The sequence below is a fragment of the Vanrija pseudolonga genome, chromosome 2, assembly GCF_020906515.1.
Source record: "Vanrija pseudolonga chromosome 2, complete sequence".
Classification (NCBI taxonomy): domain Eukaryota; kingdom Fungi; phylum Basidiomycota; class Tremellomycetes; order Trichosporonales; family Trichosporonaceae; genus Vanrija; species Vanrija pseudolonga.
This window is the reverse complement of record NC_085850.1, coordinates 2,060,941-2,084,461: the sequence shown is the minus strand read 5'-3', so window position 1 is coordinate 2,084,461 and position 23,521 is coordinate 2,060,941. Positions and strand designations below refer to the sequence as shown.

General features: G+C 61.8%; 7 protein-coding genes across 7 annotated transcripts; 4 read left to right on the top strand and 3 right to left on the bottom strand.

Annotated features, from left to right (window-relative positions):
* The first annotated feature begins 47 nt into the window (after positions 1-47).
* On the top strand, positions 48-2,680 carry LOC62_02G002560 (uncharacterized protein). Its single transcript, XM_062769068.1, has 7 exons — positions 48-322; positions 359-567; positions 607-1,059; positions 1,096-1,226; positions 1,262-1,286; positions 1,324-1,662; positions 1,696-2,680. The coding sequence occupies exons 1-7, from the start codon at positions 72-74 to the stop codon at positions 2,628-2,630; spliced, it is 2,343 nt and encodes a 780-aa protein (XP_062625052.1). The 5' UTR covers positions 48-71; the 3' UTR covers positions 2,631-2,680.
* On the bottom strand, positions 2,660-5,145 carry nst-1 (Guanine nucleotide-binding protein-like 3). The gene is made up of 6 exons (XM_062769067.1): positions 5,074-5,145; positions 4,907-5,017; positions 4,780-4,862; positions 4,403-4,736; positions 3,822-4,358; positions 2,660-3,778 (listed from the first exon to the last, which is right to left on the bottom strand). The coding sequence occupies exons 1-6, from the start codon at positions 5,090-5,092 to the stop codon at positions 2,742-2,744; spliced, it is 2,121 nt and encodes a 706-aa protein (XP_062625051.1). The 5' UTR covers positions 5,093-5,145; the 3' UTR covers positions 2,660-2,741.
* Positions 5,146-5,528: 383 nt separating this feature from the next.
* cdc11 (Septation initiation network scaffold protein cdc11) lies at positions 5,529-10,327 on the top strand (the record flags this gene model as incomplete). Its single annotated transcript, XM_062769066.1, has 5 exons — positions 5,529-7,233; positions 7,269-7,585; positions 7,623-8,628; positions 8,671-9,025; positions 9,064-10,327. The coding sequence occupies 5 exons, from the start codon at positions 5,529-5,531 to the stop codon at positions 10,325-10,327; spliced, it is 4,647 nt and encodes a 1,548-aa protein (XP_062625050.1).
* A 631-nt stretch (positions 10,328-10,958) lies between these two features.
* On the bottom strand, positions 10,959-12,866 carry LAC12_1 (Lactose permease). Its single transcript, XM_062769065.1, has 3 exons — positions 12,586-12,866; positions 12,330-12,540; positions 10,959-12,250 (listed from the first exon to the last, which is right to left on the bottom strand). The coding sequence occupies exons 1-3, from the start codon at positions 12,815-12,817 to the stop codon at positions 11,038-11,040; spliced, it is 1,656 nt and encodes a 551-aa protein (XP_062625049.1). The 5' UTR covers positions 12,818-12,866; the 3' UTR covers positions 10,959-11,037.
* Positions 12,867-17,492: 4,626 nt separating this feature from the next.
* Positions 17,493-20,158, bottom strand: ALG12 (Dol-P-Man:Man(7)GlcNAc(2)-PP-Dol alpha-1,6-mannosyltransferase). The gene is made up of 8 exons (XM_062769064.1): positions 19,970-20,158; positions 19,791-19,929; positions 19,579-19,752; positions 19,347-19,541; positions 18,941-19,311; positions 18,667-18,901; positions 18,281-18,629; positions 17,493-17,949 (listed from the first exon to the last, which is right to left on the bottom strand). The coding sequence occupies exons 1-8, from the start codon at positions 20,135-20,137 to the stop codon at positions 17,670-17,672; spliced, it is 1,911 nt and encodes a 636-aa protein (XP_062625048.1). The 5' UTR covers positions 20,138-20,158; the 3' UTR covers positions 17,493-17,669.
* Positions 20,159-20,295: 137 nt separating this feature from the next.
* Positions 20,296-21,068, top strand: SPBC21C3.12c (Thioredoxin domain-containing protein). The gene is made up of 6 exons (XM_062769063.1): positions 20,296-20,337; positions 20,378-20,486; positions 20,526-20,583; positions 20,687-20,720; positions 20,754-20,829; positions 20,905-21,068. Exons 1-6 carry the CDS (start codon positions 20,318-20,320, stop codon positions 21,001-21,003), a joined length of 396 nt encoding a protein of 131 aa, XP_062625047.1. The 5' UTR covers positions 20,296-20,317; the 3' UTR covers positions 21,004-21,068.
* Positions 21,069-21,591: 523 nt separating this feature from the next.
* Acsf3 (Acyl-CoA synthetase family member 3, mitochondrial) lies at positions 21,592-23,470 on the top strand (the record flags this gene model as incomplete). Its single annotated transcript, XM_062769062.1, has 4 exons — positions 21,592-22,423; positions 22,463-22,698; positions 22,734-23,123; positions 23,177-23,470. 4 exons carry the CDS (start codon positions 21,592-21,594, stop codon positions 23,369-23,371), a joined length of 1,653 nt encoding a protein of 550 aa, XP_062625046.1. The 3' UTR covers positions 23,372-23,470.
* Positions 23,471-23,521: the final 51 nt, after the last annotated feature.

Here is a 23,521-nt window from a genome sequence, read left to right as displayed (position 1 = left end):
CATTTACGGCTTGTGAAACTCGAATCACTCTCACATTGTCCACATCGCGCTTTCGCGTCCACCATCTCGCAATGTCCGCGAACGACAAGCTTCAGAGTCAGAGGGACGACCCGCCGTCCCCCATCGTGGGGGAAAACCTCGCCCGCATCGTCCTCTCGCTCATCTTCCCCGTCCTCTCGGCCATAGGCCTGGGTCTCTCCTTCCTTCCCAGCCCATACGAGAACAAGAGCCCGAACCTCGCCTTTGGGCCGGTCAACTTCGCAGGGCACAGCAACTGGGTGTTCCGGGACGATGTGGCCGCCGCGCAGGTCGTGCTCTCGTCGTAGGTGTTGTTAGCGTTGCGTTGCTCACCTCCCAGCGGGCACTCGTCGACCGAGCCGGCGCGCTTCATCACAGCCTTCCCCCACGGCAACACGGGCACGCTGGCCTACTTCCGCCCCGTGAACAACCCTCTGGGGGTGACGCTCGCCTCTGGTTCGCTGAGCAGCGTGAGTGGCGAGCACGGCCAGGTGGGGATCACTGGCGTGCTGGAAGCGTCGGGCGACTTTGACTTTGGCGTCACCATCCGTGAGTTCCCTGCGTGGTGTGCTGGCTGACCTCATTCAGTGGGGAGCGTGCGCGCCGTGCGCGACTACGTCGAGGGCGGCGGCGTCCTACACCCCGAGTTTGAGCACTCGGTAGCGGAGCGCAACGACTCGTCGGTCACCTTTAGACGCAGCTGGCTACACGGCGACGTGGTCCAGTACCTCCGCTTCGACGCCGAGGCGAACGCCGCCATCCGGCTGTCGACCTCCTGGCCGCCCGTGGTCGGAGTGACGCGTCTCCAGTCGGCCCGGAACGCGACCCTGCGTTTCACGACAACGTTCAACTTCACCTCCAGCACGGCACCGCGCGGCCTCAGCCCCGCCGAGCTGTTCGTCAAGTCTGACGCGTCGACGCCGGCCGTGCTCGCGTCGGTGCTCAAGGCGATCAAGTACAAGGCGCACGATGTGACGCAGCAGCTCGTGTTCTTGTCCTACTCGGACCTGTTCCTCGCCGGCGGGTGGCGCTTCCTCACTTGTGAGTTGCGGCGAGGGCACACTGACCTGACCTCAGACTTTGGCCGCGATACGCTCATCACGCTCAAGCTCTTGCTTCCGGTGCTCTCGCCCGAGGCTACCGAGGGAATCCTCGCTGCTGTGATCCAGCGCATCGGTCCCAACGGAGAGATCTGCCATGAAGAGACTGTGAGCTTCTAAAATCTCGATCAAGCTGACACCAGGTCGGCGACTATGCTTCATTCCTCAGTGAGGTGGCCCCTGTCCCGAATGCTGACCTCCGCAGACATTCGCAATGGAAAGCCTGAGCTCGGCACCACGCCTGTGTACGACTACGCAATGGTGGACACCGACTTCCTCCTCCTACCCGTGTTGGCAGACTACTTCCTCACCTCCGCCGGGAAGGCGCGCAAGGCGGCTTTCCTGGCCCGCAAGTCGACCCTCGTGCCGGGCTCGTTCGAGGAGCTTGTCCGCCGAAACGCGAAGCGGGTGCTGAACCTCACCGCATCGTTCCCACATGACCACAGCGTGGATAACCTCATTCCGATCCGGGCGTACCCAGTCGGAAACTGGCGCGACTCGCATGCGGGCCTCGGCTGGGGACACTACCCGTTCGACCTAAACTGTGAGTCAGCGCTGGGATAATGTTGACAACCAGGCCCGCTCTTCCTCGCTGCCCCGTTGGCGATTGGAGATGTACTTCCAGACCTCTATCAGCAGAATACACGCCGCCCCTCACAATCAAATGGCTGTGACTTGTTCCAAGTGACTGTCACCCCGGAGGCTGCCGAGGCCTCCCTCGCCCAGTACATCGAGAGAGCCAACCTCCCCTCGTCGTTGCTCTACGGCGCCGGCTCCCTCAACTCGACTGGTACCCCTTCAGCTGGATGGAGTGCACCAAACCAGACGATTGGTGGAGATGGCACCTCGACAATCTATGCCCTCTCAATCGTGGACGCCGACGACCGCTCGACGGTCAATGTCCTGAACTCGGATATCGCCTACACTCTGGCCTACGACACAGTTTCCTCGCCTACCGAGTTGCGCGCGACCGTCGAAGCCCTCCAGCCTTACCCCCGCGGCCTGCTCACCAACGTCGGCATGGTCGTCGCCAGCGCGGCGTACGACACGAACGCCACCAGGACCAAAGAGTTCTCAAACCTCGCATACCACGGTGCCGTCGCCTGGAGCTGGCAGCAGGCGCTCATGGCCGCCGGGCTGTCGAAACAGCTCAGCAAGTGCGGCCTCTCGAACAACACCGAGACCGCACTGCCCCCACCTCCCTTGGAGCTCGACCAGCTTCCACCGGCATGGTGTAACGACACCCAGCTCGTCGAGTCCCTCCAGCAGGCTCAGACCCGTCTCTGGGACTCGATTGCCGGCTCAGAGTCGGTGCTGTACACCGAAGTCTGGAGCCCGGTGTTCAACGCCGCAAAGGGCAAGTTTGACATTGGCGACCTCGGTGCCATCAGCCCAGATGGAACAGAGGGCGACGCGTTCCAGCTGTGGAGCTACGCCTTCCTGGGCCTCGTCGACCCGCGCACCAGCCGGCCCGTAGCGGCCAGCTTCGTCAGACCATCATCGACCTTGTAAAACCATCGACGACAATAACGCTGCGGACGTTCAATCCCGATGATGATGCATATTGTAACTCAAGAAATGGTACAGAGGGGGCAGTCTAGATGCGAAGGCAGGCAGAGAGAATTAGAAGTGCTTGGAGAAGTCGTAGGCCTCGGCGCCGCCGTTGGCGGCGGCCTTGCCCTTGGCCTTCTTCTCCTTCTTAGGCGCGGGGGCAGCGGCCTTGGGAGCGGCCTTGGGGGCAGCCTTGGCCTTCTCAGCCTTGGGCTTGGGCTCAGCGGCCTTCTTCTCGGCCTTCTTAGGCTCCTCCTTCTTCGCCTTCACCGGCGCCTCCTCCTTCTTCTCGAGACGCGCCTTGCGGCCCTTGGGCTGCTCGACCTCGGGCTCCTCGCTGTCGCCGCGGCTCTTGCGCTTCAGGATGGGGCGGACCTCCTTCTCGCCCTTGGACGGGACGGTGCGCGGCGCCTCGAGCTTGGCCTTGAAGCTGACCGTCTTGGCCTTCTTGCGCGTGTCGACGGGCGATGCGGGCGCGGCCTTGCGCTTGCCGGCACGGACGGGCACCGGCTCGGACTCGGACTCCGACTCGTCCTCCTCGTCCTCGACGTCAGAGCCAGATGAGGGCTCGGGGCCGTCCTCGAGGTCGAGCTCCTCGCCGTCCTCGGCACCGATGAACACGCCCTCGTCCTCCTCGTCCTCGTCATCCTCATCGTCGTCGAGCTCGTCCTCCTCGCCAAAGTCGAGCTCGTCCTCATCCTCGTCGTCCTCGTCAGACTCGGGCTGCGGGATGGCGGTGTAGTCGTCGTCGAGGAAGACGTCGCGCGAGTCGGGCTCGCTAGCCTGGAAGCGCACGATACCAGCGGCCGTCTTCAGCTCCTTGCGGGTCTTGCACTGCTCCAGAACAGCCGACATGTCGGGACGGGAGAACTCGACGTCCATCGCCTCGCCAGAAGGCGCGGTCGAGTAGTAGGGGAACGTGTTGTGTGCCCAGTCGCGGAGGATGATGCGGGCAGCACCCTCGTGGTCGGGGTCACCGAACTTCTTGACACGCTGGTTGACACGAGCAAGACCGGTAAGGAAAGCCTCGATGTTGCCAGCCTCGAAGTAGGGGACGTTGTACTTCAACATCAGGTCTTGGTCGTTACTCCTCGAGAGGATGTAGTTGACTGCGAGGTCAGCTCGGCTTCAGGCAAGACGTAGCTAACGTACCAAGAGGGAAGACGTCCTTGACACGGTCGACACGGCCAAGGTTACGCCTCAACAAGTCACCAGCCACACGAGCCTCGAGCAGGTCCCACTTCTCGTCGTCCTCATCCTCGTCCTCGTCCTCCTCATCGTCACCCTCGTCCTCGTCCTCGTCATCCTCCTCCACAAACTCCCATCCTGGGGTGTCGATGACACGAACAGTCTGTCCTCCAGGGAGCGAGACGTCGACCTCAATAGGGTGGAGAGTGGTTGGCGTTGGGGTCTTGGCCTGCGCAGCTGTTGGGACAGTGGGGGCAGTCTTGAACTGCTCGCGGCCGAGGAGGGTGTTCAGAACCGACGTCTTGCCGACGTTGGGAAGACCAAGGAGGGCGACGGTGAGAGTCTCCTCCTTCTTGCCCTTGCCCTTGCGCTTCTCAGTGAGGAGGGCAGAGAGTCCGGAGAGCAGCTGCTCCTTGCCGAGCTCGGCCTTGGACGAGAAGAGGTAGGTGGGGAGATTGAGGTGGGCGATCCACGCCTGGAGAGCCTCACGGGGGACAAGATCTGCGCGTGTTAGTGCTAACTCGCGGGGCACAGGCAGCACCCACCAATCTTGTTGACAACAAGCAGGACCTTGCTGCCCGCGTCCGTGACCAGCTCCTCGACCTTCAGACTCCTGCCGCCAAGGATGTCACGAGCGTCAACAACCTCGAGGAGGACATCGGCAGCGTCGAGAGCAGCCTGGAGCGTAGGAAGGTCCGAGTCGAGGAGCTCGGGCACGTCGTCGTCACCGTTCGAGACCGCGACGGAGGCGGTGGCCGAGAGTCCCGCACGAGGGAGGACCGAGCTGCCGGCAACGGACGAGATGCCGGGCGTGTCCTCCTCCTCCTCGACATGGCCCTTGCGAGCGGCCTGCCTCCTAGCCTCGCGCTCTTCCTGGGCCTGTAGGGTTAGCAGCGGGCCACGGTCACCTCACACGACATACCTTGCGCTTCTCGGCCGACATCTCGGCGAGCACCTGGTCCTTCAGGTGGAACGAGTTGGGCACGCCAAGGTCCGGCTTCTTCTCTGCATAGCGTCAGATGAGTCCAACAAAGTGGTAGTAGACATACTCGACTTCCATGTCTGGTTCTTCTTGCCATCGCGCTTGGTCTTCTTCTTGTGCTCGGCGACCTTCTTGTTGATCTTTGCGCGGTCACGCGTGTTCTGACGGTTGGAGGTCTCTGGGCAGGGCGTTAGCTTTCCTAACCAAACCCAGTGACGCTGTCGCTCTGCTCACTTTTCCTGATGCGAGGCATGGTGGATAGGTGTGATGTGGTGTAGAGATGTCACCAACTACACTTGTTGGCCGTCGTTGTTGCTGCCTGCAACCGGAGTGAGTCTCGAAATCCAGAAATCTTTGGGCAACACGGAGATCCAACTCCGCCATCACATGGGCTGACTTTATGTGTCCCTCTCATATAAATTCATTACCTCGCGACCTGGTTCAAAAGGCAATTTGGGCACAGTCTTGATTAGGACAAATTCTAATACACCTTCTAATCGGCTAATTGCTGTCCACGTGACAAGTGCCCAATCATAATGTGGCTCCTATTGTCATTTTGATTCCGCGCGGGGCTCAAGCATCTCATCCCTCGCGCCTGACTTTGCTGGGCCCAAACAAACAACAACACTGACCCTCTTCCAATCTTGACCACCACCTCTCACCTCCCCGCTCCGTCGTCACTTGTCGCCATGGCAGACTACGTTCCAGCCTGGCAGACCGATGAGCTGCTGGAGGAATGGGTAGAGACATCGCCTTCACCACCAGGCAGCCCGCGCAACGAAAACTCGCCATCCCCAGCCCGCCAGGACGCCATCGGATCCATCAACGCAAAGCGAGGCTCTCTCCGGTCATTAGGCACAGGGAGCGCGGCTCGAGCCCTCCCCCCAAGCCGCAAGTCGAGCCTCAACAATGCGCCAGAGTTTCAGCGCTCGCCTTCCAACCCTTTCATTCGCAAGGCGTCGGGCATGCCCAGCCCGCCCACGTCAGCCAGCGGGACCTCGGCTTCCGGCGCCAGCGAGGACGGCGAGCATGAGGAGAACAAGCCGCAGTCACCCCCGGCGGCTGGGACCTTCCTGGTAAAAGAGGGCGAGGAGATTCATGGCCATGCCTTCCCCAAGAACCCCTTCGGCGCCGGGAGGGACATGTTCGCCGCCTTGCCCCTGGAAAGAATGTTTGAGCCGCCCTCCCCTCCTGTCGCTGGTTTGTCTGCGTCGCCTCCACCGATGTCCGAGCCGGCACAGTCCCCGCCCCCTCAGTCCGTTGAGGCGAGTCCATCGCCCCCGCCGGCCACGCCAGGGTCGTCATACACTGGAGCGTACTCCAGCAACTCGAAGAGCACGTCGCCGAAGGAGCCTCCGCCCGAATCCATCCAGAGACGCATCTCGCACCAGTACGCGCCTGTTAACCCATCGCGGTTGAGCAAGTCGATCACTCCGTCGGATAACTCGTTTGCAACGACAGCCGATTCGTCAAGAGCTCCGACCCCTCCGACGCCGGCATTGCCAGATGACGAGGAGGACGGGGAGGCAGACTTGGACCTCACCGGCGTGTACGAGAGCCCGGGCGTATCGGCGCACCTGTACACCGGTCACAGCGGTCTTCCCAACCCGCGCGATCTTGATGACGAGTTCTCAAGCCCCGAGAGGAGTGAGAGACTCCAGTTCTACAACAGACATGACGTTTCGAGATCACCCAGCAAGGAGATTGACTCGATGCTCAACACGACCCAGGATGCGTCGAGCGCTGGCCCGTCGTCCATGCGCGAGCTCCCCTCACCCGATCGCGACTCTCTCTCACCGATCGCCAGCCGCGACTACCAGTTCACGTTTGAGGCGTCTGTCCCGGACAGCCCTGGTGAGCTGTCAGACCCACACTTTGACCCGTCGTCGGACCAGTTGCCGAACGGCGACCCCTCGCACTCGACATTACGCCACCGAGCGGCGTCAGCCAACGTCGGCCTGCGTTTGTTCCATCACACGTACGACACGTACACTCGCGACCACCTGTCCGCCCTCGTCGACAGCATTGCTGGCAAGGGGTCGCTGTCGCCCGAGGCCCCTGATGTTCGAGGACTTCGCGACTGGTCACCAGCGGCTACAAACTCTGCTGGATCGCCAGACTCGCGGGGATTCTCTGCCACGCCAAGCTCGTCGTCCTCGGATGGCCGATCGTCCAAGCGCTTGCGGATGTCCCCGCCGTCCCCTGGTGGCCCACCACCTTCGCGAGACTGGCATGCCCAAGGTCGACTCCTCATGGACCGCTTACGCATCCACGATGACGATCTGAGTGCAACGAGCGACAGTGTGGACAGCAGGTCGCTTGACAGTCGAAGTCAGACACGCACTGCCAGCCGAAGCCGCACCTTTTCTGGCAGCGAGGGAGCTACGCACTATGGTGAGCCCCATTCAGATTGTGAAGGCTGACTTCAGATAACGGGCCTACGTTTGACTACAGTGATGTGCCTCCCACTCCCCCTGTTGCACCTGGCAGCAACCGAGAGGATGCCGACCTTCCACCGTACCACCGCTCGAACCCTTCCACAGCGTCATCGGCATACCTCGACCGTGCGAACCAGATGCTGGACAAGATGAAGGAACGCAAGGTCTCGCCCTCAACGTCCACAGCTGATGAGAGCGACCGCAACCGACACCGAGTCCTCTCAGAGTCCAGTGACCAACGTGCTTCGTACCCGAGCTCGCTGAGTTCGGCGAATGAGGACCTTCCGTTGCCATTGTCCAAGAGGAAGGTAAGGATAAATCAGCGGTCAAAGCTGATAATGATAGATCGCGGTGCGCCAGCTCTCCAGCGAAAGCCCGAGCTGGGACGAAAACTCCTCGTCACAGCAGTCGAGCGCCTCGCCCGAGCAGCGCCCCGCGAGACCACCTGGTGTCGTTGACCTTGGCAACAATCCCAGCCGCGAGGACCTCAACCGCTTCATCTCGTCTTCGACAGTGGCTACCGCCACAACCATGTCAACTTCGTTTGTCAAACACTCAGGCCCGCGCGACCCCACAAGATCTGGTGTCACCGTCATCCGTCCTGGAGATGTTGCGAACCTTGTTCCAAGCCGCATCGGCAAGATGAGGCTTGACCCGTCGACTATGCGCTGGGTTAGGGCTGCGCGCGATGGCTCGCTCACTCGCGTCGACGAGGCTGGAGAGAGTCGAGCGGCAGGCAGTGACGAAAGCGCCGACCCATTCGCTGGATTTGACAGCTCTGGGGAGCAGGACCAGTCGCACCCCGAGATCCTCGTCGAGATCGTCCAGCCTGTTGAGGTTGGCAGCAGCGAGACGTCAGACTCGGAAGGAGGCAACTCTCTGAATGACAGAGCGGAGGACGTTACCCCTCCCGTGGCTGAGCGACCACCTCTCACACATTCCACCTCGGCCCCGCCCATCTTATCGACTCCTACACCAGCTACTCCCGGGGCCCAGGCAGGCTTGGCACCGACAAACCCTCTGAGGTCTGCCCTCCGGAATGCCAACTCGACCCCCAGCTCAGCAGTCAAGAAGCAATTGGACTGGCATCCCGAATTAACGCCCAGGCCGGCGCGTGGTGATTCGGCCGTGCCGAGTAGCTCGTCCTTCAAGCGAAGTGTTAGCTTCTCGGACGGGCACATTGTCAGAACGGTGGAGGTTGAAAGCGTTAGCATCCGGCGACACCAGCGCCAGCCATCGCACGACGACGACCTGTTCTCGGACGGCGGCGAGGCGACCGCTGGGACCAGCTGGCAGCCGAGCACGCGTACGCGCAGGATTCAGCATGCGTTAGATGATCTCGCCGACCTCAGTAAGCTTAGCATTCGGTTCTCATGCCAAGCTAACAACCCAGCCCTCGAGGACATCTCTCCCTCAAAGCCGGCCCGTGACCTCGCTGTCGACCGCGTGCCAATTCGACACGTCGAAGACGACGAAGAGGAGGAGGAGCAGAGCGATGAGACTATCCAAGCCCCAGCGAGGTTCTCTCGCTCGAGGAGCTCGTTCCGCAGCCGAGCAGGGGCCAACGCCACATTCCTCACGGAGTGCTCGTTTGGTGTGGCGCACGACCGCCTCGTGCAGCTCATCACCGATGTGCAGCCATTTGAGCCGTACTGGGAGCAGCTCCGCTCGATCGACCTCTCTCACAAGGGTGTCGAGAGCTTAGCGCGACTCAAGGAGTTCTTGCCCGCGCTTGATGAGGCTAAGCTGTAGGTTTAGCCACGAGGATCAACACTAACGGGGACAGGAACGACAATGCTATCGACTACCTCAGTGGCATCCCTTCCACTGTTCGCACTCTGCACGTTGCAGGCAACCGCCTGTCGAGCCTCACCTCTGTCAACCACCTGCGCAACCTCCAGTACCTCGACATCTCGCGGAACCAGCTCGACAGCGTCTCGCAGCTCGAATGTCTTGTGCACCTGCGCGAGCTCAAGGCTGACGATAACGCGATCACTGACATTTCGGGCATCATGAACATGGACTGCCTCGTCAAGCTAAGTGTGTCGGGCAACAAGATCGAGAAGGTCGATTTTGAGCGTGCTCGATGGGAGAAGCTCGAGACGATCAACCTGTCGAACAACCGCATCCGCAGCATCAAGGACCTGCACAGGTTGAAGTCTGTCAACAGCATCAACCTCGACAAGAACCACCTCACCGAACTTGAGCCCCGCACGGCCATGACGTCGGTCCGCACTCTGCGGTTCAGTGACAACAAGATTTCCGAGCTCGACCTGTCACTGTTCCCCAAGGTGCGAACCTTGTTCGCGGACGGCAACGCACTGCCTAGCCTCTCGCGCTCGCGCAGCGGTGGAAACCGTATCGAAAACCTGAGTCTGCGTAACCAGCGTGTACAGAGATTCGTCCTCACATCTGAGGACTTGCAGTGCGTCAAGCGCCTGTATATCTCGGGCAACCGCGTCGACCCAGACTTCCTGCCATCTATACCGGTCTATTCCCTCGTTTACCTCGAGGCTGCCGCGTGCAACCTCACTTCGTGGCCCAGTAGCTTGGCGGATCGTTTGCCCAACCTTCGGATCCTCAACGTCAACTACAACTTCCTGCCGGACCTCGACGCCTTGCGCGGCTTGGCGCGGATCCGCAAGATCATGGCGGTCGGCAACCGGCTGGGTGGTGGGGCCAAGGGCGCTGTCCGTGGGCTCAAGGGCCTCACGACGCTGGAGGAGGTTGACTTGCGGATGAACCCGTCGACATTATCCTTCTACCTGCCAATCTTACTCCCCAAGGCGGCAGCTCCTTCTGTGGGCCAAGCAGGAGCAGAGGCCTCGGCACCCGACTCGACGTGGCCCGCCCTCGATGCCCAGTTCCGCCGCCAGCTCCCCGACGAGTGGTACTCGAAGCGCCTGATGTACCGCGGCATGGTCATGGCCGTGTGCCCCGACTTGCGGACTCTGGACGGGGTCGTGATCGAGGAGGGCGAAAAGAAGAAGGCCGCCATGCTCATCGAGTATATGCGCGAGGCCAGAGGCAACGGGAGAAGCTCTGGATGATCCTGTCTTTAATTGTATACTACTCATATAGTGTGTTGCTACATTCGAATGCGATTGCATGTGCGTTGGGATGCCGTGGGGCACAGGTGTTGGTCAGTGTTGTTAGTATGAAAGGGGACCCAATGTCACGGTGCGCCTGTGGAGTCTAAGAGAACAGGATAACATGGCAGTCCACGAGGGAAGGAGTACAACAACTAGTAACCTGCGTCGTGTCAGCGCAGAGCTCTAAAGTCAAGAGCAGGAGAGGAGGAGAAAAGGTATCATAGACGTCCACTGCGTATTGTGGAATCGTCTGTTGTTGTCCCCAAATGAACGGTAAGACTGGTGCCAACATTATTTAATCATGCGAGCGGTGCGGTTGGCGCAAGGCGCTGGCCGCACGCGCTCTTCGTGGGTGGTGTAGTGAAGGGGTTGCAGGAGACTCACGAGCAGCGGATGTCAACGGAGAGAGCAAAGTGTAGATTGTGATGAAAGTTGGGACTTCGCGAAATATATGGCTGCACTTGGTGCGAGGGGCCGGGAATCGCGGCGATATGTCGTGTGGCTGCCGGATGCAGCTTCGATGTCGATCCTTTCCTAGACAGCCGTACAGTTACAACGTTGCATAACTACCTAGATGCACTACGCAACCCCTATGTATTCTGACCACAGGAACCCCTACTGGCCCCCCTTACTGTGCTTCACGCTGCTTCTGACTCTACTCGCTTCCCCTAAACGTCGCCGGCGTTCAGGCGGGCAAGGTGCTCGGCCTCGCGCTTCTTAGCCTCGGCAGCGAGGGCAAAGCTCGTCTGCTTGGGGTTGGGCGCGTTGAACACCTCGTCGAGCTCCTCGAGCGAGAGCTGCTTGGTCTCCACGACAAACAGGTAGATGACGATGATGCCGACAATGTCCCAGATGCCGAAGATGAGGTACGTCTTCCACGAGAGCGCGGCGAGGGCGGAGGGCAGGCCGAACGTGTTGATGAGGGAGAAGATGTTGGTGCACCACGACTGCAGGGCGAGGCCCTTGGCGCGCACCTCGTATGCGAGGCTTTCGGCGGGGTAGAGCGACTGCAGGGGCGTCCAGCCGAAGCTGTAGAAGACCATGAAGAGGAAGATGAACGAGATGCCCGCGTTGGCGCGCGTCTGGTTCTGCGGGCCCGAGTTGGAGAGGAGGCCAGCAACGATGAACATGCCCGACATGCACGAGATCTCAGCGAAGAGCATGAGGAAGCGGCGGCCGACAAAGTCGACGAGCGAAGTACCCGTCAGGGCGCCGATGAACGACGTGACCGAGTTGACAAAGTTGAGGACGCGCTGGCGGTCCGGGGACTGGATGCCGGCCTGCTTGAGAAGCAGGGGGAGGAAGTACGTGATCAGGCCGTTGCCGCTCAGCTGGCCCCAGCAAGCAACAATCACGCACATGCCGAAGCGGTAGCGCTGCGCGGCGGTGGTAAAGAGTGGGCGGAAGTCGAACGGGCGCTTGTCGGCGCCGGTCAGGCTGATGCTCTCCTCGAACTCGGCAATCTCGAGCTGCACGAGCGGCGAGTTGATGTCGTTGTCGCGCGAGTGGAGGTCGGCGAGGATCTTGACCGCCTCGTCGCGCCGGCCCTGGGCGTACACCCAGCGCGGGGACTCTGGCAAAAGCAGCACGAAGAGCACGTTGATGAAGCCGAGCATGCACTGCAGGAGGAGCGGGACGCGCCAGGACCAGTTGGACGCGATGCGGCCGAGCGGGATCGCGAGGCCCGAGGCAAGCAGCTGCCCGACGTAGTAGAACGAGTTTTGCAGGCCCATCCACCGTCCGCGGTTCCACGGGGAGGTCACCTCGGAGAGGTACGACTTGGCGCCCTGCGCGGCGCAGGTGCAGCCCATGCCGACGAGGAAGCGGCCGCCGAGGAACATGGACATGTTCTGCGCAAAGCCCGCGAGGAAGGCGCCGCCGCTGCGTGGCGTGTGAGCAGGTGGCTAGGTGGGTGGCTTCCTGATCGGCGCTACCGGGACCGGAGGCAACTGGGACTTACACAAGCAACAGGTTTGCGAGGAACATTGTCCACCTTCGCCCAATGCGATCAGGCAGCACGACGGCGGGGAAGAAGGCGCAGACTTGTCCGACGGTGTAGATGCCGAACACGATGCCCGTCTTGGCCGCGCCCTTGCCGTCTGTGCCGAGGTTGAAGTAGCGCTGGAACTGGAGCATCGAGTTGACGGATGACATGATGGTGCCGTCGAAGCCTGTGGTGTGTCAGCCTGTGCCTGACAACTCTCCGCAATACGCACCAGAGTCCCCAGAACACATGCACACGACGAGCACGTAAAAGATAAACTTGAGGCCGCGCCATGATGCCAGCCTCAGCCCGGGATCCGCAGTCCGCGCGAGCCGGAGCGCGACGGCGCGCTCGTCGACCTCCTCGTGTGCAGGCGGCGAGGACGTGCTCGAGACCTTGCGGATCGAGCTTCCGTCGCCGCCGCTGGCGTGCTCGGCGTGCGTGGGGGCCGGCTTGGTGTCCATTGTGTGGTTGATGTGGGGTCGTGGCCCCCCACTCGAGGACCGAGGAGGTCTTTATGCAAATCTGGCCCCCGCGTCCCCTGAGATCAACATCCAGCTTGTTGCACTCACTCGACTCTAGCCCCGGACCCCGCGGACGACTAGCGCTCGGCTTCTGCCGGCCCCTCTGTCTGGTGGGTGGTGGGCGAGGCAGGCAGGCGCACTATCCTGCGGCGGTGCGCCACTCGGCCGCCTACCTCCCCGTGGTGTTAGTGCGCGCGATACACTGCAAGTTACGACGACCCTCGCCCATGTGGACAGGGACACAATCTTGGCAGCTCAGGTGACAGCACGAGCCGCAGATTAAAATCACCGACACCCGCTCAGTGCCGCTGTCATCCGCGTCTTTGTATTCGTCACCGCTCTTTTCCGTGCTCTATCTTCGTCCGATGACATGGACATCACCTGCCCCAAGGTATGCAGAAAGCAGTTTACCTACGCACACAACCTCCGCACTGCACTGTACAGCGAGCAGATCCAAGGTACAAGCGTGGTTTATTGTGCGTGAAGTTGCGTGAATGTCCGGCTGTAGGCCCCATGGCCATGTTGCCGTCCCCACCTGCCCCCACTCTGCCCCACTGGTGGGGACCTGGTTCCTGCGGATGTCCCCTTCTGCATGGCAGTGGCTGTCCGTTCGGAGCCGTCCTGGAATGGTGCTTCGGTCTCTCGGATGTATGCGAGGGCTGCACTGGCGAGTGAAGCGGCAACACCCATCGTCACTTGACATGTTGCCTCGGGAGCTCCGCAGGGTGGCGTGGGGGAGGCGTGCGCCAAAATGTCCGACTGCACGTCCCCAAGCCGCCGCCAAGGGGTTCGGCTTCGGACCGGAATGCCATGGCGCATGTGTATCACTGTGCCAAGTACATTCGCTGGTCGTTGAACAGGCCCCCAGTGCCGAGGTCGAGAGCCGTTCGGGCCAACAGCTGCGCCCTAACATTCGTCAGCACGGTAAAGGAAATGCCGACACACCAGTACTGGTCATCAATCGGCCCAAGATCAAAACCGGGCGCAGTGTCAACAAACGGCCCCTGTGTGGGTGTCAGCACGCTCAGCCCACCATTGCCACCGGGTAACTGACAAGTTGTGCCGCCAACGCGTCCCAGGCCGACAGCTGGGTGGGGTTCGCCATCTCGCCTATTGGGGTTGACTGTCTCGTCAAGTCGAATTCTCGCCCAATTGAGCCGAGTACGCGCCGGATAAAACGCGCGACGAAGGCCATCGCTGACTCGGGGTCATCCTGCGAGGAGAGCTCGTGGGAGCGCAGAAGCCGCTCCAGGAGTGATACTACGACTGCTTGTTGCCCCAGTGTGAATCGGGGGAAGAGCTGGTGTGTCAAGGCTTTGTTCGGGGTAGGGAAACCCTACCTTCTTCAAGAAGACGCAAAGAACAGATGTCGAGGACGACGAAAGATCCTGGTAGAGGCCTAGTGTCCCCCGCTCGACATGCGTCTCGATGATGATGACGATGTCGTTCACCAGGGCCAAGTACTGGTCTAGATCGAGGCCTTCGTTACCACCGGAGCTCAGGCCAAACCGCTTGACGGCGAGCATGAGCTCCAGCAGCGACCACTTGGGGCGAAGCTCGTTGACAGTGTCAAAGTTTGGAGGGCTGCCTGAGACTGTTAGATGGGTCGACTTCGGGAAGCACCCACCAGCCGGACCGAACCACTTGTTCAGCAACCCCGCTGCTCGGCTCTCCATGTCCGAGATCATCAAATGCTGGAACTGGCGTGGGGTCTGACCCAGTTGGTTTTGCTGCATCAAGAACTCCCAGCTTTCACGTAGCCGTTGAATCCTGGGGCGTTAGCTTGTGCAAGGTGGCAGCACCTACTCGATCACACAGCTCAGGTGCTGGTCATTGAAGTTGATGTAATCGGGGTGGTCTGTCGCCCAGGTGTGGACCTGATGGGTCAGCTGATGGAAGCAGGAAGGTCCAGCTCACATCTCCAATCTCGTGAGGCCGGATGGTTGTTGGGAGACCAAACGTCCTGCTATATCTGGGCCAAGTCAGCGACGTTGCCTCCTGAATGGCTACTCACGACCTGTCGAAGACTGTAGTTCAAATGTTAGTACGGTTGTTTCTATGCGAAGGAAGCGCCTCACCATAGGTCACTGGGATGTCAGCATCGACAGCAGGCAACGGCCACCTCCAAACTTACAAATCCACGTTCTCTCAGAATCCTGGAACGTCAGCTTGGACTGTGGTACTCAAGTCCTAGCTCACCAATGTCTCAAGCGCCAGCTGTCTGTCGTTAGGCAGTGGCCTCTTTCTCGTCAAGTGCCAGTGAAACTAGTACCCCATCCTGATAGCCCAACCGATCTTGCGCCACGCCGATGTGTCTGTTGGGTCCTTCCAGTAGACCTGTATTAACAACGCCTGAACGAGAGCCTTGGACTCGTCGGCGGCAAGGATGGCGCGCGAGGCGACAGTGTTCGCGTGTGTCAGGAGAGCGGGGTAGACGTCGCGCTTGAAAAACTTCGCCGAGGCGGCCAGCACGGCGCTGAGGAGGATGGTGGAGCGCTGGCGCATGTACTCGTATGTATGCACTGTGTGTGAGCTATAGGTCGAGGCTTCTCAGCTCACACTTGGGCTCGAGCATCGCGATGAGCGGGTTGAGGCTCTGGTGGAACTGCTCGACGAGGTTGCGCGCCTCGATGAGGCTCAAGATGCCGAGGTACACTGCTGTCAGCTAGGTCAGGACTCGGCAGCTCACCAGGATCTTCGTGGTCAAAGCCTCTGTGGAACGAGCCACTGCTGTTCCCTAGCAACGACGTAGCAGGCTTGATGCGCGGGAACAGGGAGCCGTCCTGCGCGTCCATTAGGTCTGTGAAGCCGTCCGGACGGTCAATGTAGTCCGCCATGCGGATGTTGCTGTTGTCGGCGGGGGAGAGGTCGGTGTCGTGCCGCAGGTCAAGCGCAGGCGCAGGCGCGGTGTAGCTCGCGTCGCTTCCTCCCGTCGGTGGGCCTTGGGGCACGAGCGGCGCCGTCGTCCCGAGGGAGAGTAAGGAGTCTGCGAGGAAGGAGTGCGGTGACACGTCGGCGCTGCGCGTGCGGTCGGACGGCCACTGGCGCGCCTGGACGGGGTATGGAGCTGCACGCTGCGCGAGAGACTTGAGCTGCGCGCTGGGGCGGGTCAGCGGGGACGAGAATGGGGGACCCACAGTGGTGCGTCGCTCGAGTCGACCCTACGTTCGGCGCGGCTCGACGCCGAAGGACGGCCACGCCGCGTCGCTGCTTGGGGTGTACAGTCGAGGAGGAGTCGGGCTGGGAATGAATGAGCGAGTGGACTGGGGAAGGCCACGTCAAACCCACTGCATCGCTTACACCCGTCGCCCTCGCGCTCGCATCGCACCTGGCGTCAGCTCACTCCCGATACCAGAGCACACCTTGAGTGACCGGCACTGGCGACAGCTGGAACTAGTGAGCGATATACGGGGTATTTCCCTCGGCACGCGCACGGCGCCGCACATTAACTCACGCGAGCATGGCTGACGATGGCGACGCCGACGACGTCGGAGGCGACGGGTCCGCGGGCGACATTGTGCGTATTGTCGTTGATTTGTCGTCTGCTTGCCTCGTGTTGGTGTGGTGTGGATGTTGTTGTGTCTCGACGAGGTCAGAAACGGACAGAGTGGAGTTGAAAGTGGGGGCTCCGCGCGGCAATTCGTTATCCCCGTCCGGACTTTACCTTTGTGCCCAACAGGACGAGTGTGATGTCTCTGCAACGTCGACAAACTTGTATAAAGATGGGAACAACGACAAGAGCGACACGATGGGCGACCCCCGCTCGTCGCGATGCTTAACAGTCTGTTCATCGCTGCAGGGCTGCCACGGACACGCACAGACACCGCCACGAGCCCCCTCGCCCCCGCCCGCCCTCCCACCGGTGCTGAGTAAGCCAAAAACAGCTCTCATTCAACCCCCTCGTCCTCGTTTATCCTGATCTGCACGTGTCGATGGTGTGATAGCGTCCAGGTTCAGTCCAGCTAAAGGCCAAGCGCGCCCAGCCGGGGAGATCGGCGTGCTCGAGTCAGGTCGCACGTCCCCGACGCAGGCGACAGGCGACGCTGGCGAGCGGCGCCGGTCACCGGCGGCTAAGATACATGCTGTCTGACTACTATTGTGCGTGACCGAGGTGTTGTCGCGGCGATCGGATACAGCGCGTCATGGCATCGGATACAGAGGGCATCGGAAGTAGCGGCAGCAGAGGAGAGGAGACAGGCAGAAGGCGGATCGAGTAGGCCGCTCGCTGCCCTCGGAGGGCTCCGGGATGCCTTGAGCTTCGGGGCAGCATGCACCGCTTCGATTACGGGGACAGGGCATTCCCCTTGATAGGGCGATGCGAGGCGAGGCGAGGCGAGCTCGACGCGAGGTCACTCGTTGCGAGTAAGTGACGTTTGCAGCGTCGTCTCGATGGCCACGACACCGGCAAGCCGCGAGCGAGTCGCACATTACGCAGTTTATCAGTAGTCCCTGAGCGTCTCACGTCCTCTTAACCGCTGCAATCTCCCTACGGCCGAGCCAAGCGCCCAGCGCGTTTTGACTCGGTTACACGACGTGCAGGACGTGCAGCAGCAGAAGAAGATGAGACTCGGGGGGCGGACCGCGCACCGAGGCCGTGTGTGCGGACTGGCCTGGCTTTCGGATTTGGAAGACTCAACGCGTACAACTATAAGTACAAACAGACAACAACAGGACCGGCGCCGGTATGCCGAGGGTGTGGGTGTGTGTGCGTGCTTGCTGGGTCGCTCGCGCGCGCTACGGGGGCCTGTCGGTGCTCGCGCGGCGCTTACATAGCGAACTCTCACGCCGCCGCCTATCGCCACACAAACCACCCGAGGCTCTTCCGCGGCGGCGTGACGAAGATGTATCCCTCGATCTCGCCCTCGTCGCCGGACAGCACGGGCGAGTTGAGCGGCGAGTGCCGCGACGCAGGCGAGATGGGCAGCGGCGAGCGGTCGCCCGACGAGAGCGGCACCTTGGAGATGACGTGCGGGTCGCTCGAGAAGGCCCAGAAGGACGCCAGGCCGAGGAAGAGGAGCGATGTCGACGGCGTGAAGTAGCTGATTTCGAGGGACATGGCACTGGGGTATGTGCTGTGGAGGAGGTGAGCGTCGCGTCGAGGAGAAGGAGCAATGTCGAGCCGTATCCAACTCACGTCGCTCGATGACACACAGTGTGAGGTGGTGGCAAACAACGACGCGTCGCCGAACTGGGTGGCGATTATTGTTGCTGGTCTGCACGTTATTTGGCCGTTACTCATTCCCCATCAGCATGAAGCAGCACAACCCATCCGACGGTCACGGAGGCTCGCCGTGCCTGACTGGACAACAGTCACGAGCGCCTCCATGTGACTGCTGCCAAGTAATCAATGCAAAACGATGCAGCATGATGATATAAGATTCGCACTAATGTATGCACGCCTACCCGATGCGCTTGAGGATGCCAATCTTGCGGGCAACGCGCACCTCGACACCATACTTGCCGCCAAGGCCGACGCCGTCCAGGCCGTCAACGCTGCCGACAAGCTGCCAGAGCGGAACACCGTCCGTCGTCTTGATCTCGCTGAAAGTCGAGGCGAACGGCGTGACGACGTAGTCGATCTTTGCGTCCCATGCACCGATGGGTGTGAGAAGTGCCTCGTTCTCGTCCTTGGAGTAGGTCCACACGGGCTCGGCGTGGGGTGGGAACGCCGACGACGGGGAAAAGTTGGCATGCAGGAAGGTGAAGAGAGTCGCGCCGGTCTGCAGCGGGTACGAGGGGAAGTGGATGACGGCTGGGGGGTTAACGATCTCAACGCACGCCTAACCCACCATTCTCGGGGATGTTGATCGTCTCGAGCACCTGCCAGACATCGCCGCCGGGGTAGTTGTACGTGCTGACCCAGGTTGAGAAGACGGTGAAGCCCGTGCTGAGGAGGACAAGGCCGACGAGGCCGAGGCGAGCGAGCGTGCGCACCAGGCGGTGAGGGAATGCAGCAATGGCCGCGGCAGTGGCAGCCGAGATCATGTTGAGGACGGGGATGACATAGACGATGAAGCGCCACTCCTGGTGGGTTAGTAAGGTGAGACAGGAACCTAAACCCACCTTGTGCCCGACGGCGCTCAATGCGCCGACCATAACATAGGTGCCCGGCAAGAAGTCGATGATCAGCTCGCCGACGGTGCGCAACAGCGTCTTGTTCTCAAACAGACCGCCGTCAATCGAGCTCGCCATGTGGAGGGACACCCAGATCAGGCCGACGATGTAGAGCGGGAACGAGCCCAGCATGATCTTGGCGAGGTTCTTAATGTAGAAGTTGCGCGGCATCACACCCCACTCCTCCGAGTGCCCGCCGACAATGTTGAAGAGCATGGCCGAGAGTTCTGGCCACGCGGTGTGGAGAGTCGTGAAGGTCGGGAGCGAGGGGTGCGGCAGGGTCGGCGCCCACAGGGTGTAGTCGATTGGTGCGGCGATGGCTGTGGGTCAGTGCGGAGGCGTACGACGTGCTCACCAAGGCTGCCGAACCCGCCGAGCGCGCCGGCTGCGATGGCCGACACGAAGGAGATCTTCTTCTGCACCGCGAGGGACAGGGCGGTGGGGACGACGAAGAGTGCGATCTCGAGTCGGATGACAGTCGCGGCGGCGGTCAAGATGGCGATGGCGCTGAAGTATTTCTCGCGGAGGATGAGGGAGAGGGAGTAGATGACTGGGGTGAGCTGGTTCCCAGTCCTTGTGCAACTCACACAAAGGCAGGGCAGTAAAGTTGGGCAGGGTACGGCCAGCGTAGTAGGGAATGTGGAACTGGATAAGGGTGAGGACGACGAACCAGCGCGCCGTGGCGGCATTGTAGCGCGCGCGGAGAGTGTGAGTGAGGTGAATGAGCGAGAGGGAGAAGACGAGGGCGAGGGTAAGGCGGACTGGTGTCAGCTGGGTACCCCCGAACCTTGCAGCTCACCAATGACCTGGATGTCAATCGCGGTGACAGCGAGGCCAGTCGCCGTCGCGATCGCGGCAGTGGGGTACGACAGCGCGGCGAGCACAATCGGGGGCAAGAATGAGCGCGGCACAGCACCAGGGAAGGTACGGTGGTCCCACTGGAGCGAGGTCAGCTGAGTACCCAGCACTCGGGCGTACGTTTGCAAACTCGCCCGGCGCGAGGCCGTACCGCAGCACGTCGTGCGCCGCGTGGAGGGTGAAGCTCTCCTCGACCTTGGTGTACGGCGCGACGAGGACGTGCGCGGCGGGCACGGCGAACACTGCCGCGGCGGTGAGGTAGTCTGCCAGTGAACGGTGTCGTGACATTGTGTATGAGTAAGAGTTATGTGATGGGAGGAGTGTTGCAAAAGTCGAGCAGGAGGTGAACGCGGTGAAACGCATCGACACGAGGTGGAGGCCGTGGCTGGGCCGTCATCGATGGCGTCAGTCGCGCTGACTGACATCGGCACAACTTTTCTCGACAACTTCACCATCGCCCAACACACGATGCCGCTCACAGAATCAACGTGAGCACGGCAGCACTGGGAGCAAGCTGAACCCCTTCAGCCTAAGCAAGGCCAAGAACGAGCTCGCTGCTGCCAGCAAGAAGGCCGGCGCGGACCCCACCTACGCCATCTTCTACTCCTCCAGCGTGGGCGGGCAGCTGTGGTGTCCTGTGAGCTTTTGGGTGGGGGGAGATCACTGACGGACGTAGGGATGTAGGCAGGTCGAGAGCGTCGTTAAGAAGTCGTTCGAGGCGGCGGGCAAGCCGAGTGAGTGCGCCGTGGCACGACATGCCGCCGCGGGTGGTCACCTTCCCTCCCCTCCTCCAGCTTCCCCCTCCTCGCCCCCTAACAATGCTGACACACCCGCCAGACGGCACAATAGTCTACGTCGGCAACATCAACGAGTAGGCCACCCTTCGTTCGGCGCTGACGCCTAGGTGGAAGGATAAAGGCAACAAGGGGAGGACAGAGTACGGCCTGACGCATGTGCCGACGATCCTGCGGCTCGAGGGGGTGAGTGAGCGAGCGAGCGAAGTCGGGCGAGCAGCGCGAGCGAGAGTACCGTAGTATGCGGCTGACAGCGCGCAGGGCAAGGAAACTGGCCGCCTTGTCGGAGGGCAGATCGCAAACTCGAGCCATTTGAAGGCGTTGCTTACGGGCGGCGAGGTGCCGCGGTACGAGCCGTAGGGGGCGCGAGCTTACCGTCTGTTGTTGTGCCTACTGCTCCCCACATGCATACGATCATCGGCGAGGCAGATCCCCCGCGCGGTCGGGTAAAGCGAGCCAGTGCTCGTCGTGCTGATCGATCAGCACATGCATGCCCCGCACACTATCAGCGGCGATATCCACCTTGTGCTGTCTGGAATGCAGCATAACCCACCACTAGCCTCCAGACGGACAATACTAATCAGTTTGTCCGATGCCAACAGACCCACTTTACAGACGGCGCCAAGCGATTCTGGCGCCAACAAGCGAGATTACGCCGTTCGTCCGATGGCAATACAGCCAAATACTCGGCGTCGGCGGCGTCACAGGCACTCCAGCATGCAGCCCCGCTCGGCCGTCTGCTGCAGGTGACCACGGCTGCTGCTTGGCTCGGCGTCGAGGCGAGCAGGTCGTATATATGCTCGTGAGGGTCTTGGCCCGCACTCGTTGACACTGCATACTCGAGAGCGACACCAGCGACACCAGCGACAACGACAGCTCGCTCATCGATTTCGGCTACGACCGGCAACAGAAATACCGGTTTCTCCTCTCCTCCCCATCTCCACAGCCATGGCGTCAAAACTCTCCTCGTACCCCCTCCTCGCGCGCATCGCGGCGCACGCAGCCAGCGCGCCCTCCTCGCCAGCGATCGAGGACGTGCCCGCGTCCCTCACGGTCACCTATGGCGAGCTGGCGTCCGACGTCGTCGCGCTCGGCTCCACTGTCGTCCGGACGCTGTCGCCCGACGGCAGCGCCGACGCACAAGAAGCGCGCATCGCGATCCTCTGCGACAAAGGGTACCTCGTGCCCCTTGCCCTGCTCTCTGTGTGGGCCGCCGGCGGCTTCGCCATCCCCGTGCTCCCGTCGCTCCCGGTCCCGGAACAGGCCTACCTCGTCAACAATGGCGACTGTGCGCTGATTGTTTGCGACGCTAAGAACCGCGCGCGCGCGGACGAGCTCGCAAAGATCAAGGAGGGCGGCGTGCCGTGCTCAGTGCTCGAGATCTCACTCGCTTCGATCCGGGCAGCCGAGTCCGGCGTGGCTGACGCAGCGGCGCACCTCGCCTCCCTCGCCCCGATCGCGGGCGACCGCCGCGCAATGATGCTCTACACGTCCGGCACGACCGGGAGGCCAAAGGGCGTCGTGACACGGCACTTGGCGCTCGCGGCCCAGGCCGAGAGCGTCGTCACAGCCTGGCGGTGGACAGCGGCGGATAACCTCCTCCACGTGCTCCCCCTGAACCACCTGCACGGCATCGTCGTCGCGCTCCTCCCGACGCTGTGGGCCGGCGCGTCCGTCGAGATGTGGGAGCGGTTCGACGGCGGCAAGGTGTGGCATCGCTGGATTAACGCCGAGGGCAAGCGCCCGATCAGCATGTTCTTCGCCGTGCCGACAGTGTACAGTGAGTAGGAGGAGCCTCGGCTACAGCTAACGCGTGCAGCCCGCCTGATCGAGGCGCACGAGAAGCTCGACCCCGAGACGCAGGCCGCGGCGTCCAAGGCCTCCGCCACCCTCCGACTACAGGTGTCTGGCTCTGCGCCACTGCCAGAGAGCGTGAAGGCGACGTGGGAGAAGGCGGGCGGCGTCGGCGGCGGGCAGGTCTTGTTGGAGCGGTACGGCATGACGGAGACGGGCCTGATCGCGACCACGGGGTGGGAGAACGAGAAGCGCGTCAAGGTAAGTCGCCTCCCGTCGTCACTCCTGACCCCCAGGGCTGCGTCGGCTTCCCCATGCCTTCCGTGTCTATCAGGCTATGGGACACGAACGCGAACGCGCTCGTAACCGCGCGCGACACGCCGGGCGAGGTGCAGGTCTCCGGGGAGGGCATAATGCGCGAGTACTGGCGCCTGCCGGAGGCCACGGCGAAGGAGATCACGCCCGACGGGTGGTTCAAGACGGGCGACGTGGCGGTGTGGAGCGGCGCCAACGGGCCACCAGAGGCGGAGGGCATGCTGCGTATTCTCGGACGGTCGAGCCAGGATATCATCAAGTCGGGCGGGGAGAAGATCAGCGCGATCGAGATTGAGCGCGCGATTCTCGAGCTCGACGGCATGAAGGACGCCGCGGTCGTCGGTGTGCCGGATGATGTGTGGGGGCAGGTGGTAAGTTGGCGTCGATAGACGTGGGCCAGAGCTGGCGCTGACACCCCCGCCAGGTCGCGGCGTGCATCGTTACGACCCGCCCCGAGCTCTCCCTCTCGGCACTGCGCGAAGAGCTCCGCTCCGAGCTGGCGGCATTCAAGCTCCCGCGCAAGCTCAAGGTGTTCGACAGCATCCCGCGCAACGCGATGGGCAAGATCCAGAAGAAGATCATCGTGCAGAACGAGTTTGTCGCGCCTGCGGCGGCGTAGTGAGTGCGGAGGGCGAGGGCGGTGGAAGCGAGGTGGAGGTGATCAAGAGACAGACATGGCGAGCGGGATCGGGCCCGCTCCCGCGCGTGTGGGCGATGCAATGCATATCTGAAGCATGTGGTCCGCGTGGTCGGCGTATCTGTGCACTAC

Coding starts and splice junctions, on each gene's coding strand:
- SPBC21C3.12c (XM_062769063.1), top strand. CDS start 20,318: ATGCCGCTCACAGAATCAAC. Junction 20,487..20,525: donor GCGGGCAGCTGTGGTGTCCT/GTGAGCTTTTGG, acceptor TGACGGACGTAG/GGATGTAGGCAGGTCGAGAG. Junction 20,830..20,904: donor CGATCCTGCGGCTCGAGGGG/GTGAGTGAGCGA, acceptor GACAGCGCGCAG/GGCAAGGAAACTGGCCGCCT.
- ALG12 (XM_062769064.1), bottom strand. CDS start 20,137: ATGTCACGACACCGTTCACTGGCAGACTACCTCACCGCCGCGGCAGTG. Junction 19,542..19,578: donor CTTTACTGCCCTGCCTTTGT/GTGAGTTGCACA, acceptor AGCTCACCCCAG/TCATCTACTCCCTCTCCCTC. Junction 19,312..19,346: donor CGGCGGGTTCGGCAGCCTTG/GTGAGCACGTCG, acceptor ACTGACCCACAG/CCATCGCCGCACCAATCGAC.
- LOC62_02G002560 (XM_062769068.1), top strand. CDS start 72: ATGTCCGCGAACGACAAGCTTCAGAGTCAGAGGGACGACCCGCCGTCC. Junction 323..358: donor GCGCAGGTCGTGCTCTCGTC/GTAGGTGTTGTT, acceptor CTCACCTCCCAG/CGGGCACTCGTCGACCGAGC. Junction 1,663..1,695: donor CTACCCGTTCGACCTAAACT/GTGAGTCAGCGC, acceptor GTTGACAACCAG/GCCCGCTCTTCCTCGCTGCC.
- LAC12_1 (XM_062769065.1), bottom strand. CDS start 12,817: ATGGACACCAAGCCGGCCCCCACGCACGCCGAGCACGCCAGCGGCGGC. Junction 12,541..12,585: donor CATGTGTTCTGGGGACTCTG/GTGCGTATTGCG, acceptor GACACACCACAG/GCTTCGACGGCACCATCATG. Junction 12,251..12,329: donor CTCGCAAACCTGTTGCTTGT/GTAAGTCCCAGT, acceptor CACGCCACGCAG/CGGCGGCGCCTTCCTCGCGG.
- nst-1 (XM_062769067.1), bottom strand. Junction 4,737..4,779: donor TGTCGGCCGAGAAGCGCAAG/GTATGTCGTGTG, acceptor CTAACCCTACAG/GCCCAGGAAGAGCGCGAGGC. Junction 4,359..4,402: donor GCTTGTTGTCAACAAGATTG/GTGGGTGCTGCC, acceptor TAACACGCGCAG/ATCTTGTCCCCCGTGAGGCT.